The 13,944-nt window shown below is 28.9% G+C and overlaps 1 protein-coding gene across 1 annotated transcript; it reads left to right on the plus strand.

The window, feature by feature from the left end:
* Positions 1–1,589: 1,589 nt before the first annotated feature.
* Positions 1,590–8,139, plus strand: LOC145182758 (NAD(P)H-hydrate epimerase-like). The gene is made up of 5 exons (XM_090085990.1): positions 1,590–1,714; positions 5,441–5,647; positions 6,315–6,454; positions 6,952–7,210; positions 7,310–8,139. Exons 2-5 carry the CDS (start codon positions 5,449–5,451, stop codon positions 7,519–7,521), a joined length of 810 nt encoding a protein of 269 aa, XP_089942116.1. The 5' UTR covers positions 1,590–1,714; positions 5,441–5,448; the 3' UTR covers positions 7,522–8,139.
* Positions 8,140–13,944: the final 5,805 nt, after the last annotated feature.

Here is a 13,944-nt window from a genome sequence, read left to right on the forward strand (position 1 = left end):
GATATGGAAGATATGGAAGATATGGAAGATATGGAAGATATGGAAGATATGGAAGATATGGAAGATATGGAAGATATGGAAGATATGGAAGATATGGAAGATATGGAAAATATGGAAGATATGGAAGATATGGAAGATATGGAAGATATGGAAGATATGGAAGATATGGAAGATATGGAAGATATGGAAGATATGGAAGATATGGAAGATATGGAAGATATGGAAGATATGGAAGATATGGAAGATATGGAAGATATGGAAGATATGGAAGATATGGAAGATATGGAAGATATGGAAAATATGGAAGATATGGAAGATATGGAAGATATGGAAGATCTGGGAGATATGGAAGATATGGAAGGTTATAAAAAATTTTGGGTGGGCCAAAAGTCTTATACTTCGTCAAGTTTGAACCAATCAAAAATTAAGTTATTCATGAACTTTGGAAAAGCTTAAAAATCATTTTCATCAGGAAAAAAGTTGGTAATCATGCAAAACTGATAATTATTCAGCCGTTAGAAAACCGATTATGATAACCAGAAATAGGCTTGCAAGATTAAGGTGGTATAAACCCAGTGAGCACGCCACGAAGTATAAACGTTTTATTCACGTATTTTATTTGTGTTTCCGAATAAAATACGTGAATAAAACGTTTATACTTTGTGGCGTGCTCACTGGGAAGAAAGAACTGCTTACACCACCAAAATCTCGTGAGTTTATACCACGTTAATCTGTGTGACTAGATCCCATTTGGAGAAGTTTGTTTTGAAAAATCTTGTTAAATGCAAATAAGATGCAAGACTTCCACGTTTTTACAAATACTACCATTGATGTTATTGTTGCTGCACCAATTTTGACTTATCGCAGGTGTTTTTTTTTTTTTCTTTTTTTATTGATTTTTTTTCTCTGTTTTAGTATGACATTCTCATTTAAAATTTACTTAAGAATAATATTTTCATGAAGAAGCATAATGCAAATATCTTTTTAAGTTTTTAGGTCATGAAATTTTAAATTTTAGACAAAAAAAGTTTAATTCTCCTAAAAAGTGCAGAGAGCTGCTGGATATGGTTTCGTGATGTTTCTGACAAGCGTGCATTCTGAGTCGGATGTCCACTTCATGGCGCTACTAATTAACAATATTTATCTTACACATTGATTTGAACTTTTTATTGAAGAGTTATCACGTTTAAATATTTAAGAGTGTTTTAATATTTATATCTATACTCATAAAAGTTCAAAATATTGTTTACAAATAAATAATGTGATTATTCTTTGTTCTTCTCCTACCCAAATCCCTAAAATGCTGAACATGGAAGATTCAACAAGACTTTTTCGATCAATGTTTCAGAAATACGATTTTCTGCATTTAAACAAATTACAGACTTGTGATTAGCAATAAAAATAAACTGATGATTGAAGAATAGAATAGAAGAGTATTTTAATTTTTTTTTATTTAAGAAATTAATTTTATCATTGATAAGAAAAAAACTTTTGTAAGTATCATTAACAAGTATCATTAGCATGTGACACGATTGTTGTATAGCACGTAAGTTTTAAAGATCATACTTTAAAATATCGATTCAAAAAATCTTGCGCATGCGGGAGAGAAAGAAAACGACTTATTAGCCCAATATTTAGACAATGAAATGAGGTAAAAATATTCCACAGCCTAAAGACAGAAACTTTCATTTGTTTTGATGCTCAACTCACACAGGTTTATGGTTTTTCTTTTGAAAAAACTAGAAATATTCAAAACTGTTTTATCCAAAGATATTAATTTTAATTTTGCTTAACCAAGCTGATCGTTATATATCAAACTAAAATTATAATAATTACAAAGAATTTAAATATTTATATAAAAATGTGAAATGCTAGACCATATCCATAAATATTTACATATTATTTCTTTATGATGAGTATGTTTTATTTTTATGCATGTGGTATGTATATATTTATACTTTAGAAATGCACACTTTTTAAATTCATGTATCCATATTTAACATAGGTTTGATATATTTCATGAAATGATATATCAATGTAGATATATGTAGTATATATATTATATATATATATATATATATATATATATATATATATATATATATATATATATATATATATATATATATATATATATATATATATATATATATATAATAAATATGTATGTATTTGTTTGCAATTTTTTTCTAAATATTAGTCCCCAATCTTGATTGTCTGCAAAAATATTTAGAAAAGGGCAAACATGTTGTTTATCACAACTCTTCATATTTGAAAAATAATATAATCTACAATTCCAGCTTATGAGATATAGGAAAGAAATGAGCAACCAAATGATACCTTGACAAATGATGTATCTGCTTTATAGAATGAAAATTATGTAAATTAAATTTATCTGTATAAAATCAGGCCTTTAAAGTTTTGTTTATATGTTACTTAGTAAATATTGTAGCTGTTGTATAATTCTAAAGAAAACTATTAATTAGGAGAAATGGTCAATGAAACGATAAACAAATTTATATAAGTAAATTAAATAAATTTATACTTACTAACATTTATTAAAATAAATAAATTTATTTTAATAGATGTTAGTAAGTACAAATCTTAACCTATTTTCAAATAATTTGATTATTTTAAATATAAAGTATGAAGTGTAAGAGAAAATGATTTTTTTAAAAATTCAAAAGAACAAACATTAAATATATACTTGTATAACTAAATTTTGCATTTTATAATTTAGAATTTATGCAATTTAATGCATGTGCTAAATTCAAAATTATGTAGCAGCTGCACATAATAACTTTTCAGCTTTTACAACTGCAGATATATTTCTCATTTTTTTAAAAGAAATTAAGCTCTTGTTTTTCATAAAATTCTAGGGATAATTTGCTAAAAATAAAGCTTAAGAAATCTTAACTATCAGCAACAGAGGGTAGCAAGTAGATTATTAATTTAAGAGTATCACCAGGATCCAGAGCGCAACAACATTTTGCTATAAATTATTGTAAGCAGAAAAAAAAAAATTCCGTAAAAATTTTTAAAAAAATTCTAAATGGTTTTTTCAAATACAGTAAGTAAATTTGGTCAATATCTTTTTTAATTTTTATTTTATCAAAGTTTAAAAAAGGTTTCAACAAAATTTTACTGTGTTTTATACATATTTGTATATATAAAGCATATTAAGATTTTCTTGTTAGGAAGGTCCAAAAAATGAATTTTAATAGATTAGGTCTTCATTAGCCTTATTTTCTATTCCACGCCATGGTTCTACAGAAATTAGTACTATTTGATTGATATCTAGGGGTCACTCAAGGTCAAACTGTTTGATATTATAACTGTTTGTCATTATTTTGATGAATCTTACACAAAGTGTAATCAAATCAGTTGCACAAAGTTTGTTTAGAAAGGTACATTTTTTTTACAATGCCAAAAAAAGATATTGTTATTGATTTTCATCTCTTGGGGTTATGCCCGAAGACATTGTAGCAAGACTTAGGATAAGTTAATTTAAAAAGTTTTGTCACATAGAGAGCAAACCAAGAAGTGGTAAGAGAAAGACTGTAAGGATTTAAGGTTTGTTAGAGCAGTCTAATGCTGGATTCTGTGCAATCTGCATGTCTGACCCATGAAAAATATGGCCAAGGAACTCTCTGTGAGTGAGCAAATAATCAGAAATGTTGTTAAATAAGACCTGAAGGCCAATTCTAAAGCTGGTTCCGAAAGGTACCTCTTACAGAAGAAGTCAAATCCAAATGAGTTCAGAGAAGTAAGAAACTTTTGTCTATCTTTAAGAAAGGTCAACTAATTATTCTGTTCTCAAATAGAAACCTTTTTACAGTGGATTCTATAATAAAAATAGTAGAATTGATTAGTACATGAGCACCTCAAAGTCAGAAGATATTCCAGAGTGCATTAGGTTCAAATTCAGGACAAATTATCCTGCTTCTGTAATGATATTTGAAGTTGTTGCCTCCAATTGCCTGAAGATGCCTGTATTATTGATGCAATGGTCAAAATCAATGCAGATGTTTGCAATAAAATCTTGGAAGACCATGTCCAGCCACAGATCACCCTTAACTTTGACCCTCATGCTAAAATTGTGTACCAGCAGAATGGGGTTCTATCTCATACAGTAAGAAAAACTTAGGAATGGCTCAGAAAAAACAAAAGCTTTTTGGGAGAAAGTTTTGTGACCACTGAGTTTCCCAGATTTTAATCCTCTGACCTGCAGTATATGGCTATATGTTAAGTAAAAAGCCTTGTTACAAGTAATGTTAGGTAACAAGTAAAGTAATAGTGTATTGCTTATCAGTTTTTGTACATTTGCCACTCTTCCTCACAGTATTTGAATGTGAATGTGTGATGGGCTTTTTGACAAAGTTTTTGTATTAACTCATGACCAAGCACCATTGCAACTGCATTAACAATATGTGGCACCTTTGTCAAGTATATTTACTCTGCAACAATGGGATTTTCAGAATGCTGACATTTACTTGTTTTTGGCCAAGATTTTAGTCTAAGCTTAAGAGCACAAGGTTAGGAATCATCATTAGAATCTGCAGGGTGAGAAATGGAAGTGGTTAAGATGTTATTATGGAGTCCCAAAACTGCCATTTATTGGACTCAACCACTCACTACATTTGTAGAAAGGGAAGTTATTGGGTTTGCTGTATAAGTTTGAAAATTTTCTTCTCAAATACACATTTTAAGAATAATTGACATAAAAAATGATGTTTCTTTTAGTCATGAGTCACATAGAGCAAGTTAAAAATTAAAAAAATATCCCAAATTGTTTAAAGAAGTGAGCCTGATACCTTTCCCTATCAACCAAACTTTTCCTTATAAACCATACTGAAATTAGATAAATTAGATATTATGACAAGTTGATACTACAACTGAACTGGTGCAGTATGCACACCCAACTATTGGTTACATCATGCTGTGCATTATTACTGGAATGTTCTGGACCTTAAATGACTTTGAGTGACCCCTAAGCTTGCTCCAATCTGGCTATATACACTTATTTTTAGTTTAAATAAATTATTATGTTCAGGAGTTAGAAAGCTTTAAAGTAAAATGATTAGAAATCCTGTTTAATGATTTTGTGGCAATATCATATGTTAGGTGTTAAATAGGTTTTAATGCTGTATTTTAAATTAAATACTTAATCTGATAAGGTTCCTTCATTCCTCAATTACATCACATTAAAAAGCGCTGAAGCTCAAAATACTTTCTGATTTTAGGTCCCATCATCTACCACTGACCTCACCCCTAACCCATTTACATTTAAGCCTCAGATATATTAGCCCAAATATGGTGAATTTTGTGTATGAATAAATAGAGCTTAAATCTGTTGATCTTTATATTTTGCATCTATGCATGATGCTTAGGTTTGATTTTATCAATCAACCTTAATATCACCAATTTTTTTTTTTTTTAGAAATATTAATGCACAAACATCTTTTTCTTTTTCTACAACAACCAACAATTTTTTCATTACCAAAAGTCTTACTTCGCTTTCAATTTACTTCATATAAACATAGCCAAAGGAACATGAAGTTTCTGAACCAGATTGAAGCTCAAAATATAGATGTAGAGTTAATAAATGATTATAAGTACACTATCGAGCAGTTGATGGAGTTGGCAGGTGAGCATGAAACTTTTTACTTGTTTTTACTCTTTTTTTTAAATACATTTTTAATATTTCTTTTTAAGTTAATTTTTTTATTATTATTATTTGTTTGGATTTAAAAGATTCGTTTTAAAAATGCTTCCCTATTTAAAACAAATTTTAGCAAGTTGTATTAGAATACAAGCATATATACAAATTCATATATTCAATACATAGAATAAATGAATTTGCATTCTTATACAATTTACCTTGAGAGAAAATGTGGTGAACTTAGTTGTTAATTACTCTAGCCAATGAGCTTTTTTTTTTCCCACCCAAACAGTGCTTAAGTATTTTTGATGGGAGGTTATAACAAAATATCCAGATAAAGAATTTTTTTAGCGATCAAGTTTGATGAATAAAAATCAGGAGTTTTGAATTTAAAATGCTGTTTTGTTGTATTTTTTATTTAGTTCTAATATACGGTTATCTTGTTTCAATACAAATAATCATCTTTTTTTCTTTCTTTTAGTAGGTAAAAACTTAAACATTTACAGTGATATACTTTTACGAAATGTTAAATTTACGGAATGTTAAAAAAAGAAAATATCTGATTTTTGTCAGCCTTTGTAAGCACTTACATCTTGTGGTATATTTATCATTTATTAGTAATCGATGGTTTACTTAATCCTTTGTTTTTTAGGTTTAAGTGTTGCAAGTGCTGTAGCAAAATCATTTCCGTTAGATTCCTTATCAAATCCAAACAAAAAGATATTAGTGTGTTGTGGACCAGGTAACAACGGAGGAGACGGACTTGTTGCTGCACGTCATCTTAAGTTATTTGTGAGTTTTTTTGGCTAAAAAAATTATTTAAAAACAAATATTTTGAATTTAGATGAAATATTCAATCACCTGCGAATCGTTGAACATTTTATGTTTTAAAAAATCTGAATCTTTCATTTGCTAAGTGAACGATTAATGATGTAAAGTGTAAGAAATGTAAAGTGAACGATTGATGATGCAAAGATTGATAAATGTAAATGATTGATGATTGAAGTGTAAATGAGAACGATTCAGATTTACTTATGAAATCGATTTAGAATGTAGAAAAATCGGCGTGTTTTTTAGAGTGGGATTTTGAAAAAAGTACTTTTTACTTTTCATACATTTTAGAGGTACACAGAATCACATGTAATTAGATTTTCCTCTCAATCATAAAACTGTATGTAATGACGACATTTACTGGAAATTCTTTTAAGATTAATAAGTAAAAAAGTTTGGTTTTATTTAACAACCTTTTTTTATTTTTAGTTGTTTTTTTTTTTTGTTTTTTTTTTCAGGGTTATTCACCGGAAATTTATTACCCAAAACGACCGAACAAAGATCTTTTCAATAATCTTGTCATTCAGTGCAAGCGACAATTTATAACTTTTATAGAAGAATTACCGGACGCCGGTTATATTAACGAAAATTATAACTTTATAATTGATGCAATATTTGGGTTCAGCTTTCGCGGAGACGTGCGTCCACCTTTCGATTCAATGATTGAAATGTTAAAAACCGTTTCAATACCATTGGCATCTGTCGATATCCCTTCAGGTACTTGCGCCATCTTTCTTTTTGGAAATTGTTTTATAAATGTTTTAAACTTTCTTTGACGGTTTTTTGTTTTATTTTTGTTTTTTTTTCGTGTCACAGGTTGGAATGTTGAAAATGGCAATCCTGATGGAATCAAACCCGATGTTCTTATTTCCCTCACTGCACCTAAACTTTGTGCAGCAAGATTCAAAGGTGAACACCACTACCTTGGAGGTAGGTTTGTTCCCAAAGCTGTTGAGAATAAATACCACTTAGACCTGCCTTTCTTTCCTGGTACAGACTGTGTTGTACTGTTACCAAAAATTAAGTAGATGCCTTTTATTTAAGAGGTTTCTCAGTGGTTGTAATAGGTGGAAAATAATATCGAGATAATGCGAGATAAATAGTGTTCATATTTTGTTTCAGGAAAGTCTTTTGATCTTATTTAAGATTCTTAATTTCAATCAGTTATCTAGATGATTTAAATTTGATTTACATGTACACCTGAATGCAACGAGACTCTTTCAAAATGTCAAATTCATCTTCCTGATACTGGTACTTAATGGACTAAACTCTATTTGTAAGTACATAATATGTGGTTTTTATTGATGCATGTTAATTGACCATTGATCATTGCAAAGAAAGTATCGATGACATAGTGTCTACTTTTTTTCTTCCTTGTCAACTGGGTAGAGAACACAAAATGAAGAGTTACACTCATTCATTAAACGCGTGTTACGCGCATTCATTTAAACACATGTTTAGGAGTCTAGCCAGCCTAGAGAAGTAGGCCAGACTTAGCTCGTGTATATCACATCAATTGATGTAGAAGTTTTTCTTTAAACAAGCAAATATTTTTAGAACTTAATTTACAGTAATTATAATTTTTTTTTTTTTTTTTTTTTCTCGATTAAAAAAAGAAGTTTTGTGGGGCTTTTCCACGAATTTTTCATCGTTGTTTTTTTTTATGCACATATTTATCTCCGAATATACTGTTAAAATATCCTGCTAAATTTAGTCATTAAAATTTCCCCAGCATAAATAGTTTCACAAAGACACCTGCAAGAGCAAATTAGTACTGCTGAAAATTGCCATAGTGCGGGCAAATATACCAAGTTCTATTATTGGGTTCTCCTAAATTTTCTTTTAAATTGTCGATTTCAGAAAAAACTGGTAAAATAGCTAGTAACAAGTAGTGAAAGGATGGAAGGTAAAAAAAAACAATAGCCTTTATTGCTTGAGTATATTGGTAAATGGCGTCTGCTTTTGGACTATTCAGGTTTTCCACACACCGCGTTATACATTTGGATTATGAATTAATATATCGTTTAATGAAGTCTGATTTGCACCTTTTTTTAATGTGTTTGTGACATTCTTAAAGTCCAGTGACGTATTCTTGTCGCTAAAAATGATTTTAAACACATTCGATGTATACACTAAGTGTATTTGAATTAGATTCTATTATGTCTTACTATACTGCTTATGCTACTATACATACTTTTGTAGCAAATAAAATTGTTCTGGTAATGAAGGATAGTATGGACTTTACAAATAACACTTCCGTTTGGGGTTTCAAGATAAGATGTCATTTTCCTAATTGATTTTTCTTCCATAACATTCCGTTAGGGAAGAAATATCAATTAGGAAAAAACTACGATTTCCAAAAACAATTTATTTTTATTCATATCACTAAAATAAAGTAAAATAAATAAAAATTTATTTTTATTAATATAGCTATCAATATAATTAGTGATCAGGAAAGAAAATATTTTCTCAATTTTGTACAATTAAAATGTAGTAAGCATGGGAATTTCGAAGTTCGAAATTCGATGATTTCGTAATTTCGGATGTTTCGATCTAAATTTCGGTCCGAAATGTATTCAAAATTGGATCGAAACTAATTTCGAGTCGAAATTTTTCCGCAAGTTTTAGGTCGAAATAAATTTCGTATCGAAATTTATATTGAATTTCGAAAGACGAAATTTCGAATTTATCAGAAAAATAAATTTCGCGAATTTCGAAAGAACGAGACTGGCAGGTAAATCGAATTTCGCAATTTCGTGAATTTAGAAAAAAACAAAAATCGAAATTTGAAACATACCGAATTTTTGCCTAAATTTCGATCTGTACAACAGCAGATAAGATTTTTGTAACTAGCTTGCTCAAGCTACATCAGCATCTTTATTGCGACGTGAAAAGCATCAGAATTTCACCAGAAGTTACGACATATTTTTGCTATCTTTAAGGACTGAGTTTTATGAGATTTTTTTACAGATTTTTGTGAGTAGAATAAGATTTTAAGAAGAGTTTCACCCAACAAATCGCGAGGTTAGAATTATTTTGTTCTATCTCTAAGTTTAAACGTTGGGAGAAAGTTTTTGGTTTTTTTCTTAAAGTAAAAGTTGTTGAAAATTTTAGCTTTAATTTTTAAAGAAATAATAGCTAATGCTTTAAATAATTTGTTTAAACAAGTGATTTAGAAAAAAACTTGTAAAATAGAGCGCATTTTAGAAGTAATTATTACTTACTAAAATGAATAACTCATTTTCTCCAAACTTTTAAAATAGTAGATAGAACAAAATAATTCTAACCTTGCGAAATATCTTTCTGTAATTATACTGTAGCTTTAGTTTATTTATTTTATCTTTTAACACTATTTGGTAAAAGTAAGTTTATTGAGCACTTAATTAGCATCTCTCATAGCTAATTGGACTGACTAGTTAATTAGCAAACACCAATGTGTTCTTCTTTGGTTTTGTAAATTTTAACAAAAAAAATTGGCAACCAAAAGCTGGTACTAAGCAGCACTCAACAACAATCGCCTCTATTATTGCTTTTTTTGACTTCATGTGTTCGTATTGTTGTGTCACCTTTCACTTCCCATAGTTTTTTTTGTTCCATGGAAGTTAAAATCATATTTTCAAATTTGCGTTTATCAGCACATGTTGAATGCCCCTTTTTCTTCACCAAACAAAATAAAAAAATTGCCGTACCTTTTTTGCAATAGTTGAAGCATTATTCATCATTCTTCCAGTTTAATGTAAACTCGGCATATCTGAGTTTTTTAACTGGAGTTCTTTGGAGACTTTCTGAAAGTTCCTCTATCAGTTTGATAGTTAGAGCAAGAAGTAGAAGTCTTTATACCATCAATCTATTTGGCGCGGGCATTTGCATAAGGCGGGTTTACACCATCAATCTTTTTCTAACCTTATAATAGATTTCACTATTTAACAGATATCTTTCTTGTTGTAGCAGTTCTTCAAAGATTTCTTTTACTTCAGATTTGCTAATTCTGATAAATTCTACTGTCTTTGTGTGAAGTTTTTCTTTTATTTAGGAATTGATGAAAAAATTTATCTGAATTACATTCGAAATTTCTTTATTACATTCAATGATTTTAAAGCAGTCAAAGAAATATCCAGTGAAATCAGAGCGTGAGTTATAGAACGTTTAATGACGATATTCATCTTTGTATTGAGTGATTAAAGAGTAATTAAAGCAAGATTCTCTGGGGAGTTTTCAGAAAAAATAAATAAGAAGAAAAAAAAAGAAGTAAACTTCCGAGAAATTTGGTTTTAAATTCGGTTTTAAGTTTTTAATCATTTGTGGTTCAGTAATTGTTTTGTTTGTTTTTTCACTTTATTGTTGTTTAGTAATTAATTTTTAAATAAGTACTTGTTAAGAAGTGATTATATCAAAATATTTAAAAAAAATTTTAAAGTATATGTAAAATCTCGAGGATTGAAAACTGATCGTTTGGAGAGACTATGTATTTAAACTAATACAAATGCAAGAGTGTCTAAGCTGCTCCACCAACAGAATATATAATAAAAAAGAGGTCTGTGGTGAACACGCACCAGTAAATTAACCATTAACAATAATAACAATAATTAGGTTACAAATACCACATTTAACAACACCCACTTATAATAATTAAATAATAAATATCACTTTTAACATGTTTCTTGACAATAATTAATTTTTTGCTGTCACTTTTAATACTATAGCCGTATAAAGTAACTAAGTTCTTATATCATTTCCCAAGCAAAGATGGTGGCAATACTGCATCATTTTTGGATCAAGTGGAAATTTTGTCAAAAGACAATTTAAACATAGGTAATAATTATCGTCTTAATGTCGCAGATAATTGTAATCGTAAATTATGTGGCTCCATACGATTCGTAAAGAAATCTCCCACTGAAATCCATTGGGCTCATTGATACCAGAAACACCAAGTTACCACATTCTTTTTGCTCCGCTTAAAAGTTAAAAAATAAAGCATAGTTTGGATCTAACTTACCTGTTGAAACTTACACTTGGCTAAAATTTAAGGAGGTAATTATAGTTACTTTAATATATATTGCCTATAACCTTACTATTATTTACATATCTATATACTAAATAAAAACTAAAATATACTAAAATATATACTAAAAGCTGAAGACATACTAAGGATACAAACTTTATTTTTTAAAAAACCGGTCACAGTTTTTGTAATCAAGGCGATTTTTTCAAGCACGCCATGTTCACTTTCACTCTTTCGTTGAAAATGCGACGAAAACTAAATTTATTTAAACACTCATTTCACCAAGTGTAATTATTACTGGTGTTGCTTTAAATTCGATTTCGAAATTAAAGTTTTTGATATGTTGCACTTATTATGATGAAGTGCACTTGTCTCTTTTTATGAACCTTTTTTTTTTTTTTAATGGTGTGTTTATGGAGTTCTTTTCTTATAAAGTTAAAGTTGTTAAGAAAACAACTGCACTCGCTCGCACAACTTTCAAAATTCCACTGAAATTCTTTCGCGCACAGAATCAGGCTAATAGAAGGTTTACATTTGGCTTTTCAATGATTTTCAAAGAGACTTAAACTAATCACGATAATTGCAGATTCAGTAACCACCTGTCTGAAATCAATTTTAAACTTCTAGAAAGAAGAGTCTTTGTGACAATTTACAACAATTGTAAAAAAAATTTGGATTATAAAAAAATATTCTTTTTATGTTGTCATTCTTTTAAATTCAAATGGAAAGAAGAAGAAAAAAAAATTGTTAGTCTTGGAGTGTTAAATACACCTGGTTCATGTGCACCCATTTAGCCTAAGTTAAAGACAATCTAACTAAGAAGTGCTTTCAGCAATCCAAGCTAAGATCAAAAGATTTCAGCAGTCCAAGATCAAAAGATTTTCGAAAATTTTTTACTTTTATAATTCATCTGTTTACTAATTTTTCAAAAGTTTGACATAAACCCGAATAAAATTAACATACAAATATAATAACTGAGTAAGCTGATTGTTAAATACAATTTTAAGGTGAAGATTTATAAAAAGCCAAGGTGAGAATAGAAAAGATGAAAATTTATGCTAAGTAAGCATCAGGAGTGCTAAATTAAACTTTTATTTCTTTTGCTTGTAAACTGACTTATAAATATTTAATGAAAGACATTCCATTTGTTTCTTGGAGTGCGGAAATCAACAATTTGACAACCATTTAAGATTTACAACTTTAGTTTAAAAAATGTCAGATGCAACGGAAACGCCAACCTTAAAGAAAAGAAAAACAGTTGAAAAACATATGGAAAATACATATATTTAAAGTTTTTGTTTTTCTGTGAAGATTTTATCAGGTTTTTTAAGTTTTTTAATTTTAAATTAAATTATGATTTTTTTTTTTTTACCGTTTTTACAGGATAAATTTATAAAGTTCCTCTATTCACAAGAAATTGAAGGTAATTAAAAATAATTTTAGAGCTTTTATCTGAAGAAAAAAAAAAGAATCAAATTTAAGTTTTGAACATTTTTTGTTATTAATTTTAATTTTAGCATATAAATCTTGTTTTAATTTTAACATATAAATCTTGTTTTAATTTTAACATATGAATCTTATTTTAATTTTAACATATAAATCTTGTTTTATTTTTAACATATAAATCTAATTTTAATTTTAACATAAATCTTTTTTTAATTTTAACATATAAATCTTGCTTTAATTTAAAAATATTGTGTGAGAATAATAAATATCGCTTTTTAACCGAAAGCTGGGTGCTGCCAGTTTGAGATATAACCCCTAACCCATTTTTTAAATTAAATTTTAAACTGCCAATATTTCTTTCACAACATAGAAAGCCCTGATTTATTGCTTTGGCAAACTTGTCCTGCTTAAACCAGAAATTCTTACCAAGATTTCGCTATTTCTGCATAACCAATGAGATATGTTTATTAAGGGTCTGCGTATCGTTTCATTTCTATTTCGTTATCATTCCGATATATAGAAAAAAAAATCACCGGAATGACGAGAGTTCCGTTTTTTATTTAAACTACGATACCGGTTAAAAGTTTTATAACGATATTATGTCGTAATCATTCCGATTACACTTTTTTTTTCCGATATCATATCGGTATGATGACGATATGGAAATGAAACGATACGCTGACCCTTAATGTTTATAAAGCTCATACATTTTTTACTCGAAAAGTTAGAGATTTCGCAGTAACAACTTATGAACTTTGTAATATATGCGATATATCCTAAACATACGTAGGGTGTTCAGGATATATCGTGTGTGTGTGTGTGTGTGTGTGTGTGTGTGTGTGTGTGTGTGTGTGTGTGTGTGTGTGTGTGTGTGTGTGTGTGTGTGTGTGTGTGTGTGTGTGTGTGTGTGTGTGTGTGTGTGTGTGTGTGTAATAAAAAGAAAAAGTTTTTTTACAAAAGCTTGAATAATGAAACGAATTCCGAGCCATCAGACCATCAGATT

The sequence above is a fragment of the Hydra viridissima genome, unplaced genomic scaffold (assembly GCF_058129835.1).
Source record: "Hydra viridissima isolate aposymbiotic clone 2 unplaced genomic scaffold, HvirCarnegie_v1 scaffold_4, whole genome shotgun sequence".
NCBI lineage: Eukaryota > Metazoa > Cnidaria > Hydrozoa > Anthoathecata > Hydridae > Hydra > Hydra viridissima.